At 33.0% G+C, this 27718-nt stretch overlaps 1 protein-coding gene across 2 annotated transcripts; it reads right to left on the reverse strand.

Moving 5' to 3' along the window:
* Nucleotides 1–954: 954 nt before the first annotated feature.
* LOC114338205 (ribonucleoside-diphosphate reductase large subunit) lies at nucleotides 955–27718 on the reverse strand. Of its 2 annotated transcripts, XM_050657899.1 has the most exons (6): nucleotides 27447–27718; nucleotides 27300–27388; nucleotides 17256–17433; nucleotides 12456–13441; nucleotides 7969–8389; nucleotides 955–1837 (listed from the first exon to the last, which is right to left on the reverse strand). In XM_050657899.1, the coding sequence occupies exons 1-6, from the start codon at nucleotides 27484–27486 to the stop codon at nucleotides 1128–1130; spliced, it is 2424 nt and encodes an 807-aa protein (XP_050513856.1). In that variant the 5' UTR covers nucleotides 27487–27718; the 3' UTR covers nucleotides 955–1127. The 2 variants fall into 2 exon arrangements, with proteins under 2 accessions (XP_050513856.1, XP_050513857.1); XM_050657900.1 differs by lacking the exons at nucleotides 27300–27388; nucleotides 27447–27718 and adding an exon at nucleotides 23642–23756.

Genomic DNA, 27718 nt, shown 5'->3' on the forward strand with positions numbered 1-27718 from the left:
TCGGTCGTCGGAAGTTACAATAAATGATTGAGAGTACGTCTGTCTTTTACTTCGTTTAAAAAAGAAATGTATAAGCTGAAAGGCAACAATAGACATTTTGAAAATAGATTTATAAACCTCTACACCAGCGAAAGAATACAAGACTATTTCCCGACACGAGTATGGACTCTCATAAATCAGGGATCTGAACTCATTTTACCCATTAGTGTCAGAAATAAGAGCAGCTTTAAAGGAAAAGGAAATAAGCGAACTATTTAATAAATGCTTACATGAGGGTACAATTCCAAGACTGGAAAATGCAGTGATAATCCCAGTCTCTTGACACATATGTACAAACTCTTTATGAAAATCTTAACGAAGAGACTAACACTCAAACTTGGTTTCTATCAGCCAAAAGAACAGGTAGGCTTCATGGCAAGATACGACACCATAGCATACCATTAATATATTAACTGAAAAATGCAACATGTAAAACATGCCACTGGTCCTTGCATTTGTCGATTACGAGGCTTTTGAATCTGTAGAGTTAAAACATGACTGGAAGCACTAAAGAAATGCCGAATAGATTACAAGTATATGTCACTAATCAAACACATTTATGAGTACGCTACATCATATAGGACTACACAAAACAGAAAAAAGAAAAATTCAGCTTAGGTTGAGGAGTAAGACAACTCTTTCGTATTCTTCAAATATGTGCATGATTTGTAGGTGATTTCGCAGATATCCTGATCAACTTTTGTAATATTTTATTTTCCTTTCTTATACTGAAATAGTCAGTTCATTATCATTATTTATTTCTGCAGTTACTTAGTTCTCTATTTCTTGTGCTTTTCTGTTTTCAACCTTTGTTTTCGAGAGCTAGTTTAAAGTATTCATATTTTAGAAATATATGTGTATCATTTATTTGATTAATCTAGCTCTATGATTAGGCACGAGAAAAACAAGGATAAATAAAGGATAAAAAATTTATATATTTACATTGAAAATCTTATATCCTAAATACAAACATTTCAAAAAATAAAAATAATAAAAGAAAAACTTACAATTCTATCAGATATGTATAAATCAAGATAATCTTGCTGATATAAATAAAATACTAATAAAACTTAAGAACATAAATTAACTCAAGCTCCGCACATGTCACAAGCTTCACGATTTTGTAGAGAACATACCAAACTAGCCATATTCTTTTCTTCCTCTTCCCGCTGTTTCCTCTTCATTTCTTCTAAATCGTCTTCTTTGGATACAACCTCAATTTTTTGTTTGTCGCCCAATTTGGTATAAACTTTAGGAGCAGACTTGGTTCTTAACTTATTAAGTCCAGTTTTAAGTCCGCTATTCCATCCATAGAAATGCATTGAACTTAGGCTTCCGTAGTTTGGATTCATCATATGTATATTTAAACTTTGACTTTGGTCGATGAACGCTCCTCTATCGATGGCCATGTTCAAAACAACCTTCTGTGATACTTCCCAAGTAGTTTTATATATCTGTTTCAAAGCATCCGGGATTTCTGGGATGTTCTGAATGGATCCCGCGTTACTGACAATTGATTCTTTCACCTTGTCATCCCATATATCTTTTTCTGTTAAATCTCTCAGTAAATAAGGATTGACTACAGGAAACTCTCCTGAGGAGACTCGTCTGGTGTATAGAAAAGATCTGTAGAGGTCGGTGGATTCGCTATTTGCAAACAACCTGGATAGAATCGGTGTCGACATCTGTGCAATTAATAAGGAATTACGCACACCAGTTTTAGCGATTGTTTCTTTAAGTGATTGCCAATCCCATAGATCGGATGGTTTTACGTCCCACAAATCATATTGAAGAACACCTAAAAGATAATAAAAATATTTATTAAACATAAAAGAAAACTACAGTATAACAGAATAGTAAAAAACAAAATCTACAATTTTCGCTCATATAGTATCGTCGGTATCACAATCGTATTATATGTTTATTTTTGTTTCTTGGGACAATTCTTTTTCCTCAGAACTAGCGGTAGTGCGTAGTACAGTTTGTTCGATTTTTTGTTGTGTTTGTTACATCGATGTCTATGTTTCCATCATTGTTAACTATACTTCCAATATGCGCTAACTATTTCCAGTCGATATTTTTGCATTTTATATTTATTTCAGTTTTTCCTTTTCGCCGATGACCATTATTTTACTTTTCACGATGTGTATTTTCATTTATAATTTCTCTACCTCTTTCTCAATTGAATTATTCACATCTTTCTCCTACTATATATAATATACTTTTACTACTCTGTATATACTTTTTTATACTTTAAGTTGTGAAGTAGTGAACACTGTTAAAATGATGAAGTTAGTATTTTATTTTACTGTTAAAATGCTAAATTGGAATACTTTGGTCATATAATTCGTCACTCAGAAAAATATGACATACTTCACCTTGTCATGCAAGGTAGAATAATGGAAAAAAGAAGTGTGGGCCGCTGTACAACTTCTTGGCTTAAAAACTTACGCCAATGGTTTGGGAAAACTAGCCCTGAACTATTTCGTGCGGCTGTAAATAAGACAATGATTGTTAATATGCTGGGCAACATGACAGCGAACGATCGACAAGCGGTCTCGACACCTTAAGAAGAAAAAGAATATACTTTCAATTATTTTTATCAGTATAATTGGTACCTTCAATTTCTGCAAGCATTGCCATATAATTTTTCTTTCTATAGAGTCAAACGCTGCTCTTAGATCTATGAATGACAGAATGAGCTTTCCCCCTGAGTCAATACTTCTTTCTAATGATGTACCTAAATGTTATCGTTTGTCTGTCTTTTTGGTCTAAACGCTGCTTGTTCTTCTCTCAGTTCTTTTTCTACCTCTTGTCTTAGCCTCTTCTCTACCATTTTCGTGTATATTTTAAAACATGTATATGATGAAACATATTGCTCTATAATTTTCGACGTGTTCTCTCTTTTGTATATTAGCACTATGAGGTAACTTTGTCAGTCTTTTGGGATTTGTTGCTTTTCTCAGGCATCTCTGTATATTTTCCATAACCAGTTTATTCCTTCATCTCCCGTGTATTGTACTAGATTTATTTTGTTGAATGTCCTAAGAACGATTGCCCTAGAAGATATGCCAAGAAGTAAAAGGAAAAAAGGAAGACCAAAGATGACATAGAAACAAAACATTTGTAAAGCAATGAGTTCCTGAGATTTAGAAGAAGGTGAATGCTTTAATAGGAATATATGGCGTATGAAGTGCGGGAAGCGGGCCAAGCTGTAGGACCCCACTGTACACATAGACCAAGGTGATGATCATTGATCAAACTAGAAATAACCAGTTGGGAATAAGCAAGGTAGCAGGATATGAAGTGGTACAATAAGCCGTTTCAATTACTTAAGTTCTGTTATCGCAAACCATGGTGAATGCGAGGTGGAAATATGTCGACACTTTTCAATGGCCAGATCAGCAACAGTCAAACTTACTAATATCTGGAAAATTACGGCCATAACCAGGAATATGAAACCGCGCCTGGTACGAGCGGTTATCTTTCCTATCGCTACCTATGCTGCAGACCATCAAGAAGTCCGACTCATAATATAATGGCAAATGAAATGTGGGTGAATCCTAAAAAGGTACATGTACTGTGAGCAGCACACCGCATTAATATCTCAATATTAACAGAAGTCAACACCAACATTAGGCTTACCACAATCATCGACCAAAATACACTGCGTCATAGAAAACGGGCACCCCAAAAAATGGATCATTTTTTATTTCTCGAATTTCCTAAACCTGTTGTCCGATTTAAGTGACTTTTTTAATATGTTATAGCCTTATTCTTTAACAATATAGCTGTAATAATATTGTTGCTAGACAGGTAAGTTGCCATTGTATACCGGGTGTACCAATCGAACTGTGTTTTTTCTCAAAGTTCAACACACCCTGTGGAATACTCTGGAATTTATAAAATACTGAAACTAAAACCCAACTATAGCCTCAGGTTTTCTTAATATTCCGTTTCTTGATTCATTCGATAATAAAAAAGTTAGGTACTTTAACAACTAGCCATGTTCTTCATCAATACAGAGTGTTTCTAAATAAATTTGACAAACTTTAAGGGATAATTCTGCATGAAAAAATAATGACCGTTTCCTCTGTAAACATATGTCCGCAAATGCTTCGTTTCCGAGATATAGTATAGTATAGTTGATCCAAAAGATGGCATAACCCAGACATCCAAAGTGAAAGTTATCCTTCAACATCAAATTGTTCTATATGGTCCACACAATGTCCAGAAAAAAGTCACACCATTTTGAGCGTCGGGTTTGGTGGGGAGAGGGGGGAGAAATCGGTAAATTCGTAGTTTTTTAAGTTTTTCGCCAATATTTCTAAAACTATGCGGTTTAGCATGAACAACCCTCTATACAAAATTGTTCTACATTAAATTTGAAATAAAAAAGGCCCTATGCATAATCTTTCTAAAATGAATGGTTCCAATGTTACGGAGGTGGTATAGTATAACTGGTCCAAAAAAAGGCCTAACCCAAACATCCAAACTAAAAGTTTTCCTCCAACACCAAAATGTTCTATATGGTCCACATATTGTTCAGTAAAAAGTTACACCATTTTGAGCGTCCGGTTTGGGAGGGAGATGGGAGAGAAGCCGGTAAATTAGTAGTTTTTTAAGTTTTTCGTCAATATTTCTAAAACTATGCTTTAGCGTAAACAATGTTATATACAGAAATGTTCTACATGAAATTTGAAACAAAAAATATTCGATACATAATTGTTATAAAATCAACGGTTCCAGAGTTACGGAGGGTGAAAAGTCGAGGTTTTCGATACTTTTTATATTTTTTGGGCAGTATTTATGATATAACTATACCAAAAACCCAGACATCCAAACTGAAAGTTATCCTCCAACACCAAATTGTTCTATATAGTCCACGTAATGTTCAGAAAAAAGTCACACTATTTTGAGCGTCGGGTTTGGGGGGGAGAGGGGGGAGAAATCGGTAAATATAAAAAGTATCGAAAAACTTCACTTTTCACCCTCCGTAACTCTGGAACCGTTGATTTTATAACAATTATGTATAGAACCTTTTTTGTTTTAAATTTTATGTAAAACATTTTTCTATAGAATATTCCTTACGCTAAAGCATAGTTTTAGAAATATTGACGAAAAACGTAAAAAAACTACTAATTTACTGACTTCTCACCCATCTCCCCCCAAACCGGACGCTCAAAATGGTGTAACTTTTTACTGAACAATATGTGGACCATATAGAACAATTTGGTGTTGAAGGAAAACTTTTACTTTGTATGTCTGGGTTAGGCCTTTTTTTGGACCAATTATACAATGTTACTCCGTAACATTGGAACCATTCATTTTAGAAAGATTATGGATAGGGCCTTTTTTATTTCAAATTTAATGTAGAACAATTTTGTATAGAGGGTTGTTCATGCTAAACCGCATAGTTTTAGAAATATTGGCGAAAAACTTAAAAAACTACGAATTTGCAGATTTCTCCCCCCTCTCCCCCCCAAACCCGACGCTCAAAATGGTGTGACTTTTTTCTGAATATTATGTGGACCATATAGAACAATTTGGTGTTGGAGGATAACTTTCACTTTGGATGTCTGGGTTTGGGTCTAACTATACCATACTAATACGGGATGTTGAACACTTGACCGTTGATACAAACTTACGATTTATCTATTGCTCTAAAACCGGTTGAGATATTCAAATGCAATTTGGTAGGTTTGAGGAGGTAATTATTGCGCATTTTTTGACGTACAATGAAGAATCTTATATTCACCATTGGCGTGCATACGTCATATATATATATACAATGGTGAATATAAAATTCTTAATTGCATGTCAAAAATGTGCAATAACTATCTCTTAAAACCTACTAAATTTCATTTGCATATCTCAACCGGTTTTAAAACAATAAATAAATCATCAGCTTGTAAGAAAACATTCAACATCCCGTATCTCGAAAAAGAAGCATTTAAGTACATATGTTTATAAAGCAAACGGTCATTATTTTTTCATACAGAATTACCTCTTAAAGTTTGTCGCACTTATTTAGAAACAACCTGTACTGACGAAGAACATGGCTACTTGTTAAAGTACCTAAATGTTTTATTATTCAATATAAGCGAATGAATCAAAAAACAGAATATTAAGAAAACGTGAGGCTATAGTTGGGTTTTAATTTTAGTATTTTATAAATGCTAGAATATTCCACAGGGTGTTCCGAAGTTTTTGAAAAAAACAGTTTGATTGGTACACCCGTTATACAATGACAATTTACCAGTGGCGGCGCCTGGTGTAAAGTATTGGGGGTGCACACATAATATTAAGATATAAAAAACCCTTGAGGCCCTATTTGCCTAGATAAAATTTTTTGAGTGTCGTCAAATTGTAAAAATCAAAGGACCTTTTTAATAATTATGATAAATAATTTATTGTATTGACTTAAAATTATAATTTAATGTTTAAATGTTACAAGCAAGTTTTGTAACGAAAGTCAAGTCGCCTGTTATTTTTTTAGATAAATTCTTCAATAACCAATTCAGTAAAATTTTAAATTTCTTGAATCATTTTTTTTTTATTGAAAACATTGTGACTGCTGTTAGTCAATCCTAACCCATAGCCATTTTAAGGAAAGTTTTGGTTTTGATACGTTTCAATGCACAGAAACAGTGTGTTTCTGCAGTTGTCGCTGACCTCGTAACAAGTAATTAAAGAATTCCAATTATTTTAGAAAAATCATCTTTTAAATTATTTTCAATCAAAAATTTACTAAGTGGACTGCCCCGGAAAATCGGATCTTCTATTTTGTTCTTTATGATTCTTCTTCTCCAAATATGTAGGAAACACGGAAAGCGGTAAAAAGTATTGATAGTAGCACCTACACAATCAGTAAGTTTTTTCACAAATCTCCATGTTAAATGATCATTTATAATCCCGACCTTTGCACTTTGGTACATTCGTACTTAAGAAATTTGGTTTAGATATTTTTAATTTTTCTTCTATATATAAAGAACAAAAATTTATGATGTTAAATATTCCACGCTAACATTCACATCCATAAGTCCCTCCATTTTTAATATTGTTCCGAAATTCGAACTTCACAAAAGAAAAATTTAAATGTACATATCCGCCGTGCACGTTAAAAATACCATAAGATCACTGTAAGATCACAGTCAATTTGTGCTCTTGTGGACATCTAAACTTGTGGGCTATAGCGGGAAGCGGGGTGTGTGGTGAGTTGTATTTTGCCCGATGATAAGTTACTGGTATAGGAGCCACTGTGTGAGCGGTGAACGAAAGGTTCTTGCATCCGTGAAGTTTCCTGGTCGAAATAGAATAAAAATAATTATATTTTACCTAATACTTATATACCTATATACTTATACTTTACCTAATAATTATATTAATATTACCTATTACTTATAAACTCCTTGGATTTGTGGTTTGTGATTTAATTTACTGTATAGTTAGATTAAAATGTTAGTTATATAATGATAAATTTTACATATGAATGTTTGTTTGAAAATAATTTAGGGGGTTCACGTGCACATGTGCACTTATGGAGAAACCGCCACTGCAATTTACCTGTCTAGCAACAATATTATTACAGCGATATTGTTAAAGAATAAGGCTACAACATATTAAAAAAATCACTTAAATCGGACAACAGGTTTAGGAAATTCGAGACATCAAAAATGACCCATTTTGTGGGGTGCCCGTTTTCTCTGACGCGCAGTGTATATTGAGGTATTTTGGACACAGCCACAACAAAGGAAGATATGGAGAGATTAGTGATTGAAGGCAAAGACATGATAAAAAAACCTGTGGAAGATCCCCACTCTGACGGTGAGACCAGATAAAGAGCATATATCTTTGAATTATCGTATCCTTGTCTAACACCAGGCTTTTTTTTATTTTAGCAAGATACAGATAAGCTAATAAACGTACCTTTGCTGACAGGACTGCCCTCGTACATTGGGTAAGGTCCATTCAACTCTGCCAAATTAGAACTTGCCTCTAGAGCTCCATAATATAAAGTTTCGAATATCTGCTTATTTAATTTTCGCGCCTCTTCACTATCACAGGGCATACGCATCAATATGAAAGTATCAGCCAAACCTTGAACACCTATGCCAATGGCTCTATGGTTTAAGTTTGACTTCTTTTCTTCAGGCACAGGATAGAAGCTAACATCAATGATTTTGTCTAGATTCTTGGTTACAACTTTGGTAACTTCTTTAAGCTTTTGGAAGTCGAAACTCTTTCTGTCGGGACTGACAAACATATTTACAGCGATAGAAGCTTGGGGACATGCTACTATTTCTTCATCTGATGTATATGCAACTACTTCACCACTGTAACTTCCACCCTAAAAAGATTATTTTAATTATAATTTTAAATATTCAAATACATAGTTTTGGGGGATCATATCGCCGCCGCCTACGAAAAGTATAACTCCGAAAAATGCCGTTAAGAGTAGAACTTTCAATGAACGCCGCGAAAAATATTATTTTCGATTATATGATTGTGAAAATTATAATCCCTAATAAAGTGTTAGCGAAAAAAATTATTTTTTAAGGAGTATCGGAAAAAAACAATTTCTGTTTGTGGGTCCACGAAAATTATAATTAGTAAAAAGTTCTCAGAAATAATTGTTTTCGTCGGCAGAAACAGAAACAGAAAGGGAAATAATTGTTTTCATCGGCATCTATTATTATAAACTAAATCTTTTCAATATAAATATTTTGGGAGTTATAATCTTCGCGGACATGCATATAAAAAAAATTGTAATCGCCAATACTTATCAAAGAGTTATTATTTTCACTGGAAATGTACTAGGAATCACATTAATCATAGGTACCAGCGATATCACCCCGGAAATGATAAAATTCATGGGAATAGAGGGAATGGACAGCATGAAAGAACTAATGAATGATATCATAAATAGAGATATCAAAGCACTGGAAGAAAGACGTTATATCGTCCCTGTCATTTCCAACTATCGAATGTGAAAAGTGGTACTTTTCAGGAGAGCAAAATAACTCTTTTTTAGAGACTCCTAAATCAGCGCATTGACAAATGGGAAAATTTTTATGTTTTTTGTATGTAATGTTTAATCCTTGTTAGATTGATAACAAATTTGAACTGCGTATCATTTTTTTCTTTCCAAAAAATCACATTTGTTACTTTGCTTTTTGTATTAATCAGAGATTTGTTTCGGTCCGATGATTCAAAGTAGCGAATGTATAATAGCGAATAATGTATAATCAAATATTGAAAATCCGTTAAAATGAAATTATAAACTGCCTCACAAGAATTTCTGGGAAGCGATACTGAAACAAAATTCGCACAAATTGTAAACACGTGCATTTTATTCTTCTTAGCAGTTTAGCATTTTCGACAGTTTACAGATTATAATTGAATAACTGTTGAGAAAAAATGTTTTAATTCGATGGTTTAAACAGCATATTTCCCGCGCTCCTAATCAAGCTACAATAACGAGAATTTGCCACAATATGTATCACGTATAACGCGAGGACAACGTATCGAATCTGAAAAACCCAATTTTTCACATTCGATAGTTGGAAATGGTACGGACAATATTACCAATACACAAAAAGAAGACAAGAGAAACTGTAATAATTACCGAGGTATCACCATATCAAGTATCCCTGGGAAGGTATTTGCAAGAATAATATAGACAAGAATAAAAACACGAATAGAAACAACTATGGAAGATACACAGTGTAGATTCAGGAAGGACAGAAGCATGCAAGACCTAATATTCACAATAAGACAAGTAAGTCAGAAGGTAATCAATAAGAATATAGAGATACATATAAGCTTCATCGACCTGAAAAGGCGTTTGACAGAATCCTAAGAAAGGATGTATGGAAGACACTAAAAGAGGAGTTGACAGGAACATAATAGAAGTAATAAAGGATATGTACAAAAATAATACCTACAAATATAGTAAGAACCATTAACGAGGAATCCAGAGAATTTACTACAAGACAAGGCACCAAACAGGGATGCGTGGTGAGTCTGCTGCTATTCTCAGTGGTACTGAATTAAGCAATAAAGAAAGACAAGAGAAGAATGAGGAAACTATCATTAGGGTACTGGCAAATGAAACAGACTCAACTATCGGAGCTACTATTTGCAGAGGACATGGTATTGATAGCAGAAAACAGAGAAGACTACAGAACAATCTTGAAATCCTAGAAGAAGAACTATCAAACATAAATGTGAAAATAAATTAAGAGAAAACAAAAACAATCATAATAGGGAACTTGCACATTTTTTTATTACATAAAATGTTCAGTTTTGTATAAAAATGAGATTTCCAAAATTTTACTCTTCAAAAAGTCATAATAACTTAAGAGTACAAATTTAAAGTCTTCTGTATTTTAAAATAGTTCAAACGACCCGTGACGTCACATAGTTTAACTATATGTATGGAGACCTGTAAGAAGGAGTGGAAACGCAATGCATCATTTGTGGGCTAACTTTTCAACCTCTAATTCAACTTTCAGCAATCGCCGCTAGAGGCGCAAGTGTTCGAATAGGTGCTACAAATACATTAGCTCTTATGGACTTATTTATTATTTAACTCATTTTATTATTGTTTTTAGAGTAATTAGACATTAATTCATTGGTGGATTGTAGCTGAATATGTTTTATGCCAAAAATAGATTATTTTAACCTTATAACATATCGACGTGTGGTAAAAAGTGTATTCTTTTTATACCACTGTAGATGGAGATGTGACATCAAATTTAAATTTGTCATTACTTTAATATGTAGGACAGCTTATTTTGAAGCTGAAATATTTTGTCACATTATCTAACTGCCACATTTATATACCAATGGTATTTCAACTGCAAATTAATTTGTTAATATCTTTGTAACTGATATCAAAAAGTTTGTTAGTTGAAAAAATTGAACTTAACTGTACGTAATTGTTTTTAAAAAGTTTAAAAAGTTATTTAAATAATTTGAAGTTTATTGATCAATTTTTTTTAAATTATTTTTTTTATCAAAATTTAAAATGCTTTTTCTTTTGAACACTTCATTTATCTATATTCTGAAAGCTTACCTATCAGATGTTTAAATTTAGTTAATAAAAATATATGTAAATTAACCACAGACGACAGTCTGACTTTTATAAACTTAATGTTAATTTTTGTGAAATATTTTGTCTCAAAAAATGCATTGTTTCGACAGAAAAACTTTCAAGATCCTCCTACTATTATCACTATAATTTTCAGGTTAAAATAAAAACCAATAATAGGTAATACACAAATTTTATTTACACCGAAGGAAATAACATACAAACGAATAGGTATAATCCATAAACGTTATAAATAACATAAAGACAAATCTTTATAAAAAGTCTTTATATACTTCGTTAAGTTCCCTTTTGAATTTTTTATCGGAACGATAACTCGATATAAATCCCGGTACGAAGCAATTTCTTTTAGTGTAAGCTTTCTTGGCACTCATATTTAAATAATATTAAACACCAAAACCAGTAATCTTATATTAACTACGAATAATTAATTATTTTCGAAATTTTCACATTCACTCCAATGCAAAACTAGCATCTATCTCTACGCCACCGCCGCCCTAGCGAGAAACCAAGCAAACAGGCAAAATCGTGTACAAAAATTTCAAGGTCGTCCTATCTCGATTCCTCTCCTCTGTGTAGGTCTCCATAACTATATGGTTCCTTTTATGGTTATAATTAGGTATATTCTTCTTCTTCTTCTTTAGTTTATTGGCCTCCACCAACTTGGGTATACCTCGTCGCGGAATAAAGGAAAATATTTATATTCTATTAACATTTATTGTATGTCATTGTAATAATATATACCAGTTTGTTGAGATTGGGAGTTTGATATAGTTATTGAAGGAAAGTTTACTACGGAAAATAAAACAATTTTGTAAAAGTACAAGTTTTCTATGAATAGTTCAAACGATCAAAAACACTTGTAACGTCACATAACTGTATTTTCTACTGACGTTTATAACGTCTAATTTAAAATTCTGTTTACTTTGTTGGAAGAATGTAAACATATAAACGGATGACGTCACGACGCGTTTTGGGCTGGCTGGTATAATTTGAATTTTTAATCGTCCTTAGGGGCCAAACGAAAGCCAAACAAAACTTTTTTTATCTTTGATACATGTTTTAAATTATGTTCTGTTGTGATTTATAACATTTTTTTCGAATTTAAAATTTTATGCAAATTCCCTATTTAGACGGGAAACAACTAGAGCAAGCGGAACATTTTAAATACCTAGGAATAATAATTGAATCAAATAGTAAATAAGACATGGAAATAAACGAGAGAATGGGACAAACAGGAAGCTTATTTAACACTATGAAAACAAAATTTTTGGGGAAAAAAGAAAAACCGAATATTACGTACCCTAATTGTTCCTATGTGTTTTTGATTACTTTTTCTGTTGCATACATCCTTGTACATCATAACCGGGCCACCTGTCTCTGCTTGAAGAACAATAATCGCCCTCCACAATTCTTGAGCTTGTATTTGTTTTATATATTTCCCCTCTTTCTCATATTTTTCGTATAACTGTTCAAATTTATCTCCATAAGAATCAGTAAGACCTGGAGATTGATGGGGGCACATTAGAGACCATTTCCCGTTAGATTCTACCCTTTTCATAAACAAATCTGGTACCCACAAAGCATATGATAAATCTCTTGTTCTCACTTCTTCTTTACCACCGGGTTTACTTAGGTTCAAAAATTCGAGAATATCAGCATGCCAAGGTTCAATATACACAGCTATCTCAGAAGGTTTATTGGTGCTAAGTTGATCTACGTAGCATGCCATGTTATTAAAAACTCGTAACATAGGAACTAAACCATTTGAGACACCATTAGTACCCGCTATATAAGTACCTTTAGCTCTTATATTCTGAATGTTTAGACCTACAGTACCGGTGTATTTGGAAACCAATCCACAAAGTCTGATGCAGTTAAAGATTCCTTCTATGCTATCATCTGGCATCATCATGACAATGCTAGAACATAGTTGAGGTTTGGGTGTAGAAGCTAACAGTAGAGTATTTGTAGAGTGGATATAAAATCTTTCGGACAATAGGTTGTAAGTTGTGATTGCATCATCAATGTTTTCCTTATGAATACCTACAGCTACTCTCATTAACATATGTTGTGGTCTCTCCACAACTTTGCCGTTTATTCTTAATAGATATGATTTTTCCAGTTCTTTGAAAGCGAAATAATCATAGGAAAAATCCCTATCGTATATCATACATGAATTTAGACGTTCTGAATTTTCTGCTATTATTTTGTGAAGTTCTTCTGAAATTATTGGTGATTTTTCTCCTAGGTTTTCGTCGAATACATTGTAAAGGTCATCTATTACATCTGTAATAAATAGTAAAATTTAATAAAAGTTAGTGATTATATCAGTAAAATAAAGAACATATTTTCTTGGAGAAATAACATGGCATGGGCATAAAAGTGACTTATTAGATATTAAGGAGAAGCTATTACAACAGGATTTTTATCAATTTCGCTGAGTTTTGCCTTCCCGTTAACATCCACAAGTTAAAACGTTATTGTCTATTCAGAAGAGATTTTATTATCAAACGTTATTATTGTGGTTTTTCGATCGAGAGAAACCTCGGGTTTAACATTTTTATTTAAAAATCGAACCGTTCTCAGTCGGAAAATTAGTCAATTCTTACTCTAAATGTTACTTAGGTAATGATTTTATTTTATTTATTTACGGGTTTCCCCAATTTCATAAAAAATATACATATATATAAACAATAAATAGAAGTAAAAGTAGTAGTAGTAAAGTCCAGTAAAACAGTAAAAAAAACAAAAAATAAAATTAAATGAATTCAATGAAAGTGTGACAGCATAAAACTGTAGTAAGTACATTACAATAAAACTAAATTTAACATACACACAATCCACGTTATGCAGTGACAATACATAATAATAATATATAATATGTAATGATAGTATGAACCTCTAAGAGTAATACCTACTTGTTCTTATGATTCTTTTTCTCGGCTGAATTTTGCTGAGAATGTCAATAGTGGGACCCCAAAAAAGATGAAAAATAAAAAGTTTGCCACTTCTACCCTCGGGCTAAACTCGCCCTAAAACTCCCCTGGTAGGGGCCGAAATGGAAAATATTGATTTGCCAAGAATCTGTAGGCTGTAGAAAAATATGGTCAAACAAAAAATGTAGCTGTGATAATTTTGAATTGAAATGTCTATTAGCACTTTTTATGTAGAATCAACAGTTCTCTCAGAAACAACAGTCCGGCAATTTTGAATGTCAGTTACGCGCGGGAAATCAATAATTTAAATAAATCAAAAATGAATAACCATTTTCAATTTCGTTGCAACACGAAACTACAGCCGCATCATTATTCCAGGTCAATCAGAGAGTACAGCAAGCACCTCTACCGGTTTCAAAACTTATTAGTCTCTCATCGGGAGGCACATATGCTGCTCTCTCTGACCCAACTAGGACAAACCCCGGCGTGCAGTCACGGATTGCAACGAACGAAATGGCAGGGATGCCCTAGCGGCAACTGCTATCAAAAAACTAAGTTTTCAAACTAATAGCACATAAAACAACATCCAAAAATGTTATTCTACATCCTATCAGACTGGAAACAATGGGACCTTCTCTGGTAACACCTCCGAGGCTTCTACAATTTGCAAGGCATAATGGATGCTGAGACTAAGGAAGATGAGAGAATTTTACAATTTATAATTCACGTCCCATCTGCTCAGCGCGGTAAAGTTCCAACGAGAATGGTTCCCTTCGTACTCCAATTGGAGTAAACATGTAAATCAAAAATGAATAACCATTTTCAATTTCGTTGCAACACGAAACTACCGCCGCATCATTATTCCAGTTCAATCAGAGAGTGCAGCAAGCACCTCTACCGGTTTCTAAACTTACTAGTCTCTCATCAGGAGGCACATATGCTGCTCTCTCTGACCCAACTAGAACAAACCCCGGCGTGCAGTCACAGATTGCAACGAACGAAATGGCAGGGATGCCCTAGCGGCAACTGCTATCAAAAAATTAAGTTTTCAAACTAATAGCACATAAAACAACATCCAAAAATGTTATTCTACATCCTATCAGACTGAAAACAATGGGAACCTTCTCTGGTAACACCTCCGAGGCTTCTACAATTTGCAAGCCATAACGCAACCCATAATTTGCAAGCCATAATTTTTTTAATTTAAATAAAATTTGTATTAACTCAACGGTAAAAATTTGATCTTTTGACCTGAGTGTTATATTTCCAAAAATCAAAATGCGTTTTGAAGTTGAATAGTGCAGCTTTCGTGTGCAGTTTTTGCATTTCGCTGCAAATGAAATCTCTTTCTATAAAGCTGTTAAATAAATAAAAAAAGAATGTGTGTACTTTGTACGCACGTAAGAAGTTATACTTCTATTATATGATTTCAACGAAATCAATATACTTTAAACAGTTTCTCTACTACTTTCCAAAAATTTTTATTAAAATACCAAAAATTAAAAAAAATAAAAGAATAAAACACACACAAACACATTGAAAAATGCCACAAATGATTTCTGAACAATAATTGTTGCCAAAAATTTTAATCAAATACGTATTTTCTGAAAAAAATTATATAATAATATACTTACAATCATAAAATCTATAAAAAAAAATAAAAAAATGATATAACTTGCATTGGGCTCGTGTATCCCGCCGTACGAGAGTCGAAGCGATTTCAAACTGCACCACCTTCGCGTATACGTCATGTGGGAATATACACAAACTGAACAACTTTTTGACATTTTGTTTATATGAATTTTTATTAGTTTGATTTTTGTCGAATTAAAATACAACAATATATAGAGTAAGAAAACGATACATTAGATGAAAATTTGTGGAAAGTTTGTTCGTAATCAGATTATGTAAATTAAAGCATTGCCTACTAGGGGTATAGCATAGCAAGAACTAGGTAAGTACATTATTTTTTTACATTTTCCAAATAGGTATGAAGATATTTTTTATTGGAATAGAACTGAAACATTTAGAATTACGTACCTGTGGCTTTTTAAAACTATTTAAAAAGTCACTATAATTATAAATTTGATTTTATTTCTGTCCTCACAACAATAAAAACTAATATATTATACAACATTTGTGTTTACTGATAACCTCCATATTGAACAATTATTGACAGATCATTTCAACACCCAATCAGAGCCCGTATAAAGACTAATACCAAACTGTCGGTATGCGCATGCGCGCAGATCAATATAAATTCACCCTCAATCTCAATCGCGCCTAAAGAAGTATAACTTCAATAAATAAATCTCTTGTGAGATCAATGAAATTTACCACTTCCATTGGCCGGTTCCTATGAAATTTTCATTGTATAATCTTCAAAACCTATATCATGAAATTTCGATTTTAAGTTTTGGCAAAAAATATTGAAGTATGTATATCTAAAGTAAAGTTAGAGTAATTTGAAGTATGTCTAAAAAACGTTGAATTTAAACTTTCACATTACAGAATGATCTCACGACACAGGAAATGTTCCATGCAGAAGGCAATGAATGGAATTTGTAACTGAAGTTGTGTAATTTTAAATACTGTGCTTATGTGCAATCAAAAAGAAGCAGTTTTAAATGTTTTAGATTGTAATGTGAAAGTTTAGTTTAATGTGAAAAAACGCTGAATTTAGTTTTTTAGGCATATTTCAAATAGGTACCTCATATTTGATGCCAAAAAAGAAACAAAATTTCATGTTATAGGTTTTGAAGATTTTGAAGGTCAATGAAAGTAATAAATTTTATTGAGCTCATCGGAATAGTAAAAAATGACAAAAATCGTGCAACATTTATTTATTTAACAGTTTTATAGAAACAGACTTCATTTGTGGCAAAATGCAAAAATCGCACACGAAAGCTACACTACTCACAATAAAAACCCATTTTGATTTTTGTCAATAGGAGACTCTGATCAAAAGATATTGAATTTTTACTGTCGACTTGTTACAAATTTTATATAAATTGATTTTGCGAGCGTAACTGATATTCAAAATTTTCCTTTTTATTCTGGTTTTAGAAAACCCTACCCAACATTATCAATTATTTTATCAGCAATACTTTATAAGAATGAAATTTTTATAAAATATCAATGTAAATTATTTCATTATAACTTACCACTAAATAATTTTTTCGTTTCTTTCTGAAGATTAGATATAGCGATCCTAGCTGCTAGAGTAGCATAATCAGGATGGTCTTCGCTGAGGGTAGCAGCAGTTTCTGCAGCCAGTGCATCTAATTCTGCAGTAGTAACTCCTGGGTATAGGCCATTAACCACTTTCAAGGTAATACTAACCTAATAATTGTGGAAAAAATAAAATTTATATTTAGATTTTTTGAATTTAAAACAATTTAAAAATTTTACATCGTTATTCAGAGCTGCTGTCAATAAAGTTACGATAGCGAACATGGTAGCCAAAAGCAAATCTAGATGATCTATCAATAAATTTTTTTCAAATCTCCCACAAAATGTGTTGGGAGTCCTCATCTCACTAATTAATGATTCTTTTGAGAAAGGTAAATTTCCAGAGTGCCTAAAGACAGCCATCATTATTCCTCTTCATAAGGGTGATGAAAGATCTAATACCTGCAATTATAGACCTATTGCACTACTACCAGTACTTTCCAAAATTATTGAGAGACTCATAAAAGCCTGACTGATGTTCTTTCTCATTGAAAACATTTTATCACAAAATCAGTTCAATAAGGCTTTTTAAATAATACATGTACCAATGCCATGTTTTCTATACTACGTGATGTTTACCAAGCAGTGAACAATAATCTTCAGACAGCTACCGTTTGTTGTGACTACGCCAAAGCTTTTAATTGTGTAAACACGACATTTTGATAAAAAAACTAAATTTCTACGGAATTCAAGGTATTTCTTTGAATTGGTTCCAATCTTACTTGGATGATAGAAAACAACTGGTTAGAGAAAATGATACAGACTCTAGTCTCAAAAACATTGTATGTGGGGTACCTCAAGGTTCAGTATTGGGTCCTCTACTTTTCCTTATCTTTGGTAATGACATTACTAGTTTAAAAATCGATGGAAAAATGTTTCTTTTTGCTGATGATACCAGTATCACTTGGAGCAACTCAAATATTGCAACTCTTCTAATCTACTTACAATAAAAACCTGGTCAGACTCTAATTTTATCTTGTTTGACATAGATAAAACAGTAGCATTATCTTATAAAGGAGCTCTTCAACCCTTACTCCTTAATAACGGCCAGATCAGCACCGTTGATTCTGTAAAATTTCTTCAAATGGTCCCTTCATATCGATTTATTAAGGAAGAAATTATCTTCAGCCTGCCCTGCTATAAGATCTGTTTCGAAGGAACTCAATTTAGCATCTTCCAAAATAACATATTTTTCTTTGTTCTAGTCAGATCTTCGATATGGTCTTCCTTTTTGAGTTCTGGTACAGTTGCCCAATCCGATGTAATTTTCAAATTACAAAAAATAGCAATACGATATCTGTTTGGCCTCAGAAGAATAACATTGTAGAAGCTACTTCAAAGATCACAGGATTTTAACTCTTCCTTCTTTATATATTTTAGAAACTGTTTGCTTAATTCATAAACATCTGCCTGTCTTTCCAGCAAGACCGAATTATGACTATTTCACAAGAAATTCTACCTTTGACGTCTGTTTACTGACCCTGTCCTCTGAGTTAGTAAAGAAATCTATATTATATTCCGCAAAAAAACTGTACAACCATCTCCCTCTACAACTTAACTACTCTTTCAAAATAACAGCAAATTACTTGGATGAAAATATATGAACGAGTTATATATTTGCGATTTGGAATAGTAACGCTGAACAGGTTTTTGTATTACAAAAAAGAGCAATCAGAACTCTACTTAACTGGAAATAGAGGGATTCATGTAGAGATAATTTCAAAAAACTAAACATACTAACAATGACTGGAACATACATAATATATGAATGCTTACTTTTCATTTTTAAAAATAGACATAAATTCATGAAACACATAATAAACCATAATTCTAATACACGAAACAATCTCATAAACTATAATGTACCAATACATAGACTATCTGAGAAAACTACAGAATATGCCTGTATTAAATTCTTTAGGGGGGCGGGTATGGTTTGAAATATTAATTTTTTTTTATTATTTCAAATAAAAGTGCATACTTTCAAGAATACTCTCTGAAAGTTTGAAAATAATTGGAGTAAAATTACCAGAGATACAGCGTGTTGAATATCCCTACCTTCGACTCGCTTTGCCGCGACTTCGCGCCAGCACACTTGAGCGTAGTGAGAAACATTAAACAACTGTTCGCCTTCTCTTTTGTAGATTTTTTTTTTTTTTATATTAAGCTCAACAGGCCGTGAAGGCCTAGGGCTGAAAGATTTAATTTTTCCTTACAATTACTATTACATATTTATATATAATGCTATATCCTATACTACTATAATATATACAATATTACATTTGTTTGTATAAAACACTTAATACTACACTTAACATTATAGTCTTTCCATACATTTCTTCACCACTTCCTTCCATTGTTTTCTGTCCAAAGCTTTTTCTTTCCAGTTTACAATATTACTTTGTTTTAAGTCTTCATATACGCTGTCCTTCCATCTCCTTCTTGGTCTTCCTATTCTTCTTTTTTGTATTGGCTTACGTAATAGAACCATTTTTGGCATTCTCGCCTTTCCCATTCTTTCTATGTGTCCTAAGTATCGGATTCTCTGTGCTTTGATTGCCGTCGTTATTTTTGGTTCATTATATAGTTCTTCAAGTTCCTTATTATTTCTTCTTCTCCATTGACCGTCTATTTTCACGCCTCCATATATTGCTCGTTGTATTTTCCTCTCCCATCTTTCTAAAAGGTCTAGTTCTGATTTTTTAAGCACCCATGTTTCACATGCATATGTAGCTGTAGGTCTGATAACTGTTTTGTAGATTCTTATTTTTGTTTTTCTTGACACATCTTTGGATTTCATTAATGGACGCAATGCTCCATACTTTTTGTTTGCTTTTGCTATTCTTGCTTTTATTTCCCCTTCCCCATGTCCCTTTTCATCTACTTTTACACCCAGGTATGTAAATTCTGAAACTCTTTTAAATGCGCATACATTTTCTCCTTCTATCTCCAATGTGAAATTGTCTTCATTTTCTTTATCTGTTTCTCCCATTATCATGTATTTTGTCTTTTCCTTATTTATGAGAAGACCAAAAGGTTTGGCTTGTTTTATTATATTGCTCATTAATTTTGTTAGCTCTTTCTTACTTGTCGATAATAATGTTAGATCATCTGCGAATGCAATACATTGGTGGCCATTTTTAAAAATCGTTTCCTGTGTGCTTATTTTACTTTTCCTGATTATTCCTTCCAGTATTACATTAAAAAGAGTCGTTGATAGTGGGTCTCCTTGTCTTAATCCTTCCTTTGTTTCAAAATTATTTGATTTATGTCCCTTCCATGCTATTTCATTTGTGGAGTTATCCATAGTCATCTTTACCATCCTGACGATTTTACTTGGTATGCCCATTTCTTTCATTAGTGCGTACATCTGTTGCCGCTTTACCGTATCATAGGCCTGTTTAAAGTCGACGAACAGGACGTATACTGCTATTTTATGTTCGTAGCACGTAGTTTGGATTTCTTTTAACGCAAATATTTGGTCTGTCGTCGACCTATTACTTCTGAATCCTGCCTGATATTCGCCCAATATCTTTTCCGTGTATTGATTCAGCTTTTTTCTTAAGATGTTTGTCAATATTTTGTACACGACTTCTAGCAACGCGATACCTCTATAATTTTCACATCTCATTTTATCACCTTTTTTATGTATGGGGCATATCCTTGCCCTGGTCCATTCTCCTGGCATTCTTTCTGTTTCCCATATACTTTTTATCAGGCTATGTATCTCCTTGTGTAGTCTTTTTCCTCCTGCCTTTATCATTTCCGCCGATATTTCCGTTATTCCTGGGCTTTTATTGTTTTTTAGCCCTCTTATTTCATTTTCTATTTCTTCCCTCGTAGGTGTTTCTATTACTATATGGTCATCTTCAATTTCCTGGATTGTTCCCCTTTCTTCTTCGTTTTTGTTTAAAAGTTGTGTAAAATAAGTTTGCCAATTTCTCATTATTTCCCCGGGTTCATTTATTAATATTCCTTCCTCATTTTTCATATATGGGTTATGTTTCTGATATCCCCTTTCCATTTTTCTTGTTTCCTGGTAAAAGGATCTTATTTCCTTTTTTTGGAATTTTTCCTCTATCACTTTGAGTTTTTCTTCGTTGTATTTTCTTTTTTTATTTCTGCATGTTCTCTTCATAATTCTCTTCAATTCTCTATATTCTTGTGTGCTAATGTCACTATTATTTCTTAAGTTTTTTATTCTTATTTTTCTAATTTCTTCTGCTATTTTTTGACATTCCTCATCATACCATTCTTTTGCTTTTTGTTTTCTATTACCTTTAATTAATATTTCTTTACTGGTGTTTAAAAGTGCTTCTTTTATGCTTTCCCACTTTTCTTCCGGGTCTAGTGTTTCTGGTTCTTCGTTTAGTCTGCTGGTTATTTGTTGTTCGTACTTCTTCTGTGTCATATTATCTTTTAGTATTGCTGTGTTGAATTGTTTTTTGATTTCTTTGTCCCTTTGATTGTCTTTCTTTATATTAGCATTTATTCTATAGGCTGCTCTTACCAAAAAGTGATCTGAGTCACATTCCGCTCCTCTCATACTTTTTATATTTATTATATTATGGGCGTGCTTCTTCTCTATTAATATGTGGTCTATTTGATTTATTGTCCTTTTGTCAGAGGAAATCCACGTTCCTTTATGTATATCTTTTCTGCGTTGGTATGTGCTTTTTATTACCATTTGTCTTTCTGTGGCAAAACCTATAATTCGTTGACCATTATCATTTGATACATCGTGTTTACTGTATTTTCCTGTTATATTTTCATATGTATCCTCTTTTCCCACTTTAGCATTGCAGTCTCCCATTACTATTTTGATATCAAATGCTGGTAATCTGTCATATTCTCTCTCTAGTTGCTCATAGTATGCATCTTTGTCTTCTTCGGTGGCGTCTTCTATTGGTGCATGTACATTTATTATGCTTATGTTTCGTTGATTCCCTTTTAACCTGATTGTGCACATTCTATCTGATATCGGCTTGAAATTCATCACTCTGGTTTTCCATCTTTTCTGTATGATAAAGCCTGTTCCTAGCAATCTGTTATTCCCCCCACTTTTAAAAAATACTATATCATCTATTTCTACTATTTCTGTGTCTAATTGTTTTGTTTCTTGTAAAGCTAATATATCTATTTCATATCTTTTTGTTTCTCTAATTAATTCTTTCAGTTTTCCCGTTTCATAAGTGCCTCTTACGTTCCATGTTCCCAAATTAGTTTTCATTTTCTTGTTTTTAATCCCAATCGTCTCCTTGTCCATTGCCGTTGTTGCTACCGTTTCATTTACGTCGTTTAGTTTTTTTGGTTTCTGTTTTGGTTTTCTATTTTTAAGAGTTGTTGCTGATGTTTATTCCATGTCCATACCTCCTCATTTATTTTTATTTTTTGAAATCCTACCTTGACGTTTTTTCCTTCCAATTTAGCCTCTTTTGCCTTCGTTCTGATTTTACCCTGTATCATCCGTTCATTTTTGTCCATGTCGTCATTAATATATATTTCTTTTCCCTTTATGTCTCTCAATTTGCCTTTATTTTTCATAATTTCTTCTTTGTCCGTTGCATTTTCGAGCTCAATCAAGCAGGATTTACTTCCAATTTTTCTTGCGCTTTTTATTTTTGTCTCAACTTTTAGTGCATTGCATAAAAAATCTTGGACGTTATCTTTTGTTATGTTTTGATCGTAGGTATCCATATCTACTCCCTGCAGTATTATATTATTTCGTCTTTTGTCCTTTTCCATTCTGTCTATTTTATTTTCCAATTCTTCCACTTTTTGTTGGGTTTCTCTGTTTTCCTGTTTCAGCTTTTCATTTTCTTGTCTGAGTTCCTTCATTTCCGCTCTGTACTCTTTTTGTTCTTCTCTTAGTTCCCTTATTTCCATTGTGATAATATTTAGGCTCTCCAATATTTTTTCTAGTTGCCTATCATTCCCAGGCGACCGATGTACTTTTTTACTTCTGCTATCGTCTGCCTCATCTTCCGATTCATCTCCTCTTTTTCTTGTCTTTTCGTCCACACTATACTCGTTCTCAGCCATTTTGTACGTAGCGTTAACTGGGCACACCCGTTTCAACCACGCGGAGGTATGCCCAATTATCCACGCACCAAAATTGCTTTTGTTTTTCGGCAGGTGTTTCTATTTTTTTTAAATCCGGCAACACCGCTTGAAATTTGACCAGCGTTCGCCAGTGTTTATAAGCTTATCTGTTAGCTGTTAACCTCACTTTTATTTGTCCGTTTAGTATTTTATACTATTTTTTACCGTTTTTACTTATATTATTCTTGCATTAGGTAGGGCACAGTTTATACCTTACCTTTTTCACTCACTCAGCATTCAATGTTCGCTGCACCACGCGAAAATCGGGTAAAATGCAGGCGAAAATTAAAACATTTTGTTTTCTATCTAATGCCACGTTGCCATCTACCTCTTTTGTAGATTACTCCTCTATTTAAGAAACATATTCCAATGTGCATCACTTTACGATTTGGCAGACAAATAAGAAGATGAAGATGCAGTTGTCAAAACTTTAAACGCATTTTTCTCAAAACTGCTTTTTCAAATGCGGTGGACATTGTAACTGAAAAACTACTCAGCCGATCTACCTGATATTTTGCACAGATTTCCTTTAGACATTTCATGAGGTAACAACGTCGAGATATTTTTCTTTTTTTGCTTATTTTTTGTTCAACAATAATAAATCTGTCGATTTTCACAAAATTTTTACCAAAAATTAATTTTTTTTGATTTCTGAGTGATACCAAAAATTCAAAAATCATTAAAAATAAAAAAAACTCGACGTTGTGACCTCGTGAAACTCATAAGCTAATTAAATCTTTTTGAATTTTTTGTTTCATATGATCTAGTGACGAGTTCTGATGTCCACTGCAAAATCCATCTTTTTGTGAGCTGCCTGTCAAAATTTGTCACCAATGGCTTACTTTTCAATATTTTGGATTGAATTTTCTTCTAAATATTCTTTGAATTGTACTTAATATGTTTATTTAATTTAAAAATAAAATAATTGTACCATAGCTTCAAAAAAAATTCACAAAAATGTGCTTGATATGTTGATGTCAAACCATACCCCCCCCCTTAATAAACTGCCTTACAGCATCAAAATAGAAACTGACATAAATAAATATAGAAAGTCTTTTCAACAGTTGATCATACATCTAGAACAGTACAAAGTGGAAGAATACCTTCAAACTGAAATGCAAGAAGACTGAGGGCTCTTATCTAAATCTAAATGTCACTGTTATTATTATTATTATATTTTAATATTATTTTTATGTTAAGTGTAGGTTGTTACAGCAACCCTTATAAATTGTAATTGACACCATTCTCTCTATTGACAATTTTATTTTTGTAACTTGTGAATCCTGAGAATAAAGCCTTTTTCTATTTTATTCTATTCTATTCTTAAATCTGCAACATCTTTCTCCAAATTCTGTAAAATGACAAATGCCTACCTATCTGAAAGACCATATTATTCAGTAAAAGAATTTCTTAATAAATAACTAAGAAATTACAGTACCCTTTGTGTCTGTACTGGAAACCACTGGCTTGGGACTTATGTTATTTTGCAAGAACTGAATGAACTGGGAATACCTTTGGAAGATGTGAGAGGACAAGGGTATGATAAGGAGCAAACATGAAAGGGAAAAAACAAAATTTTGAAAATGAATCCTAGAGCATTTTTGTCCCATGTTCTAGTCATTCACTCAACTTAGTTGTGAACGATGCTGCTAAAGCCTCACAGTTTGCATTTTCTTTCTTTTCCTTAGTGACAAAAATTTACAACATTTTCTCAGCGTCTATTCATGGTTGGGTTATACTGAAAAATCATATTTCTAGCATAACATTGAAACATTTGTCTGAATCTAGATGGGAAATAGAATTAATGCAATCCAATCAGCTACCAAATTAAAGAAATCTATGAAGCTCTTGTAGAAATCACTATCAATAAAAACAACGATAAAATGGTTACTCATGAGGCAAGCTGTTTGGCAAATCAAATCCGTGATTTTACTTTCCTTTGTTCTGTGGTAATATGGCACAGTCATATTTGAAATGTGGTGCTACAGAAGCAGGGCCGGATTTAAGGGGGGCAGGGTGGGCAGCTGCCCGGGGCCCCCACAAAGCACCAAACTTAAAAAAATCAGCACATTATTCACATAGAATGATTTTTGTCAATCAATTAACTGTCATATTTCGTTATATGAAAGGTTTCTCTCCTATTAAAAATGTATTTTTGGCAAATTACGGTCATAAAGCAGAAGATATATTTAAGACATTCTTGCAAGAAGATGATATCGATTTGAAAAGCTGCAGGGGACAGTCCTACGACAATGCGTCAGTTATGAGTGGAAAATACAATGGTGTTCAGCTAAAATTTAGATAACACAATATCTTGGTGTTGTAGATTCCATGTGTCGCACACTCTCTAAATTTAGTTGCTAAAGCTGCAGCTAAGTGTTGTCCTGCTGCCATAGAATTCTTTGATTTCTTAGAAGGACTGTATGGACCCTATGTATTTTTCACTTCCTCTACATATAGATACAACTTATTAATCGAATGTTTAAAAACGTCTTTAAGCGAGAGCAACGCCGACCATGGCAGAAATATTATTGTTCCTAAAAAAGAGTAAATACTACTAGATGGTCGTCTAAAAGTGTTCCCGCAAAAGAACTAGTTAAATGTTATAATCAGATTAAAGGAGTATTATTCAAAATTTCAAAAGACTATGGGCAACAATTTGAAACTCGTAGTGATACAAATGGTTTGTATAATCGAGTGTGTTTACTGAAAACAGGGATATTTGCAATATTTTGGAATGAAATCTTAGAGAGGACAAACAGCACAAGTCGTATTCTCCAAGATCCAAATATTGGCCTTAATTCAGGAGTGGCGGCACTTACATCAAAATTTTATAGCTATTATACATCACTTTATTTCCTCTTCAAGTCATAGGCTTTCGGCATATGAATCCATTCATTCCAATTTTGGATTTTTACATTATTTGGAAAATTTAACTCCCAATGAAAGTGAAGATCACTCACTGAAGCTTACTGACAATTATACCTAGCAGATTTAGATAAAAAAAACTAGGTGTCGAACTAGTACAATTTGTAGAATTTTTCAATTCATTTAAAGAGGAAATCGGCTCATCAAATATAAGTAAAGAACTTCAAATGTACCGACAGTTAAAAGAGGAAAATGTGAATGATGCGGTTCCAAACATTGTAGTGGCACTTCGTTTATATTTAGTTCTGATGGTAACTAACTGCAGTGGAGAGAGATCATTCTAAAAATTTAAGTTAAGTAAAAATGGACTTCGGTCTATGATAGGCCAAGAGCGTTTGAACCATCTCTTTATAATGAACATTGAACACAATGCCTTAAAGCAACTAGACATGCCCGACATAATCAAGGAATTTTCAGTTAAAAAATCTCGAAAAGTACCCTGACTTTAACAATACCATAGTCATAACAACAATTTGTTTAATGGTAGGAGGTAGGGCCCCACACCAATTCTGCCCAGGGGCCCCCACTGCCTTAAATCCGGCTATGTACAGAAGGATGCTTAGAATAGCATGGACACAGGAAGTATTGAGAGAAATGGGCAAATGTGAAATAATAAATACAATAAAAATTATAAAGTTACAACATCTAGGACACGTAATGAGGGGACAGTGATATAAAATGCTAAGACTGATAATACAGGGAAAGATAGGGGGCGGAAGGAGTATAGAAGGAGAGTGTCATGGTTGAAGAATTTAGGGGACTGGTTTAAACGCAGTTCTATAGAACTCCTCAGAGCAGCGGTAGACAGAGTAAAGATAGTGATGGTGATATCCAACCTCCGATTGGGAGACAGCACTTAAAGAAGAAGGCACAAAAAATAAAACAAAGTCAGCTAGACTAGAAATAAACCTATTGCGAAATGTTGTATTATTTCTGGCAATACTTACTGGATCGACATAATCGGCATTCAAGCCATAACATAATTTCTGAATACGTGATGTGATTTTATCAATATGGACCTCTTCTCTTCGGCCTCCTGTAAATTGAAACATAAATTAGTTTAATTTAATGTAATAAAGTAGAAAATATATTACCTCTTTTTAAAACATAAAATTTATTCAACGGTTTCACCATTTTTAAGACTTGAGATTTTTAAAGATACTTTTCAACGTTTTAATATCTAAATTTGAAATTATATTATCAATAAAACGGTAATAAAAACTGTAGAAAGCTTCTAATTCCCGCCAAATATCTATTTTTGTTAATTAACCTAACTATTGTCAAAATACATTCTTCTATTTTTCTCTTTATGGTCCCACTCTTCTATGTTATGGTCCTACAATCACCGTCACCAATTGATATTTAC

This window comes from Diabrotica virgifera, chromosome 8, assembly GCF_917563875.1.
Source record: "Diabrotica virgifera virgifera chromosome 8, PGI_DIABVI_V3a".
NCBI lineage: Eukaryota > Metazoa > Arthropoda > Insecta > Coleoptera > Chrysomelidae > Diabrotica > Diabrotica virgifera.

Bases quoted from the DNA above. Each gene is read 5' to 3' on its own strand.
- LOC114338205 (XM_050657899.1), bottom strand. From the start codon at position 27,486: ATGGTGAAACCGTTGAATAAATTTTATGTTTTAAAAAGAG. The intron at 27,389-27,446 runs GTAATATATTTT...TTCAATTTACAG, and splicing joins ATTTTATGTTTTAAAAAGAG to GAGGCCGAAGAGAAGAGGTC. The intron at 17,434-27,299 runs GTAAGTATTGCC...CACAATTATTAG, and splicing joins ATGCCGATTATGTCGATCCA to GTTAGTATTACCTTGAAAGT.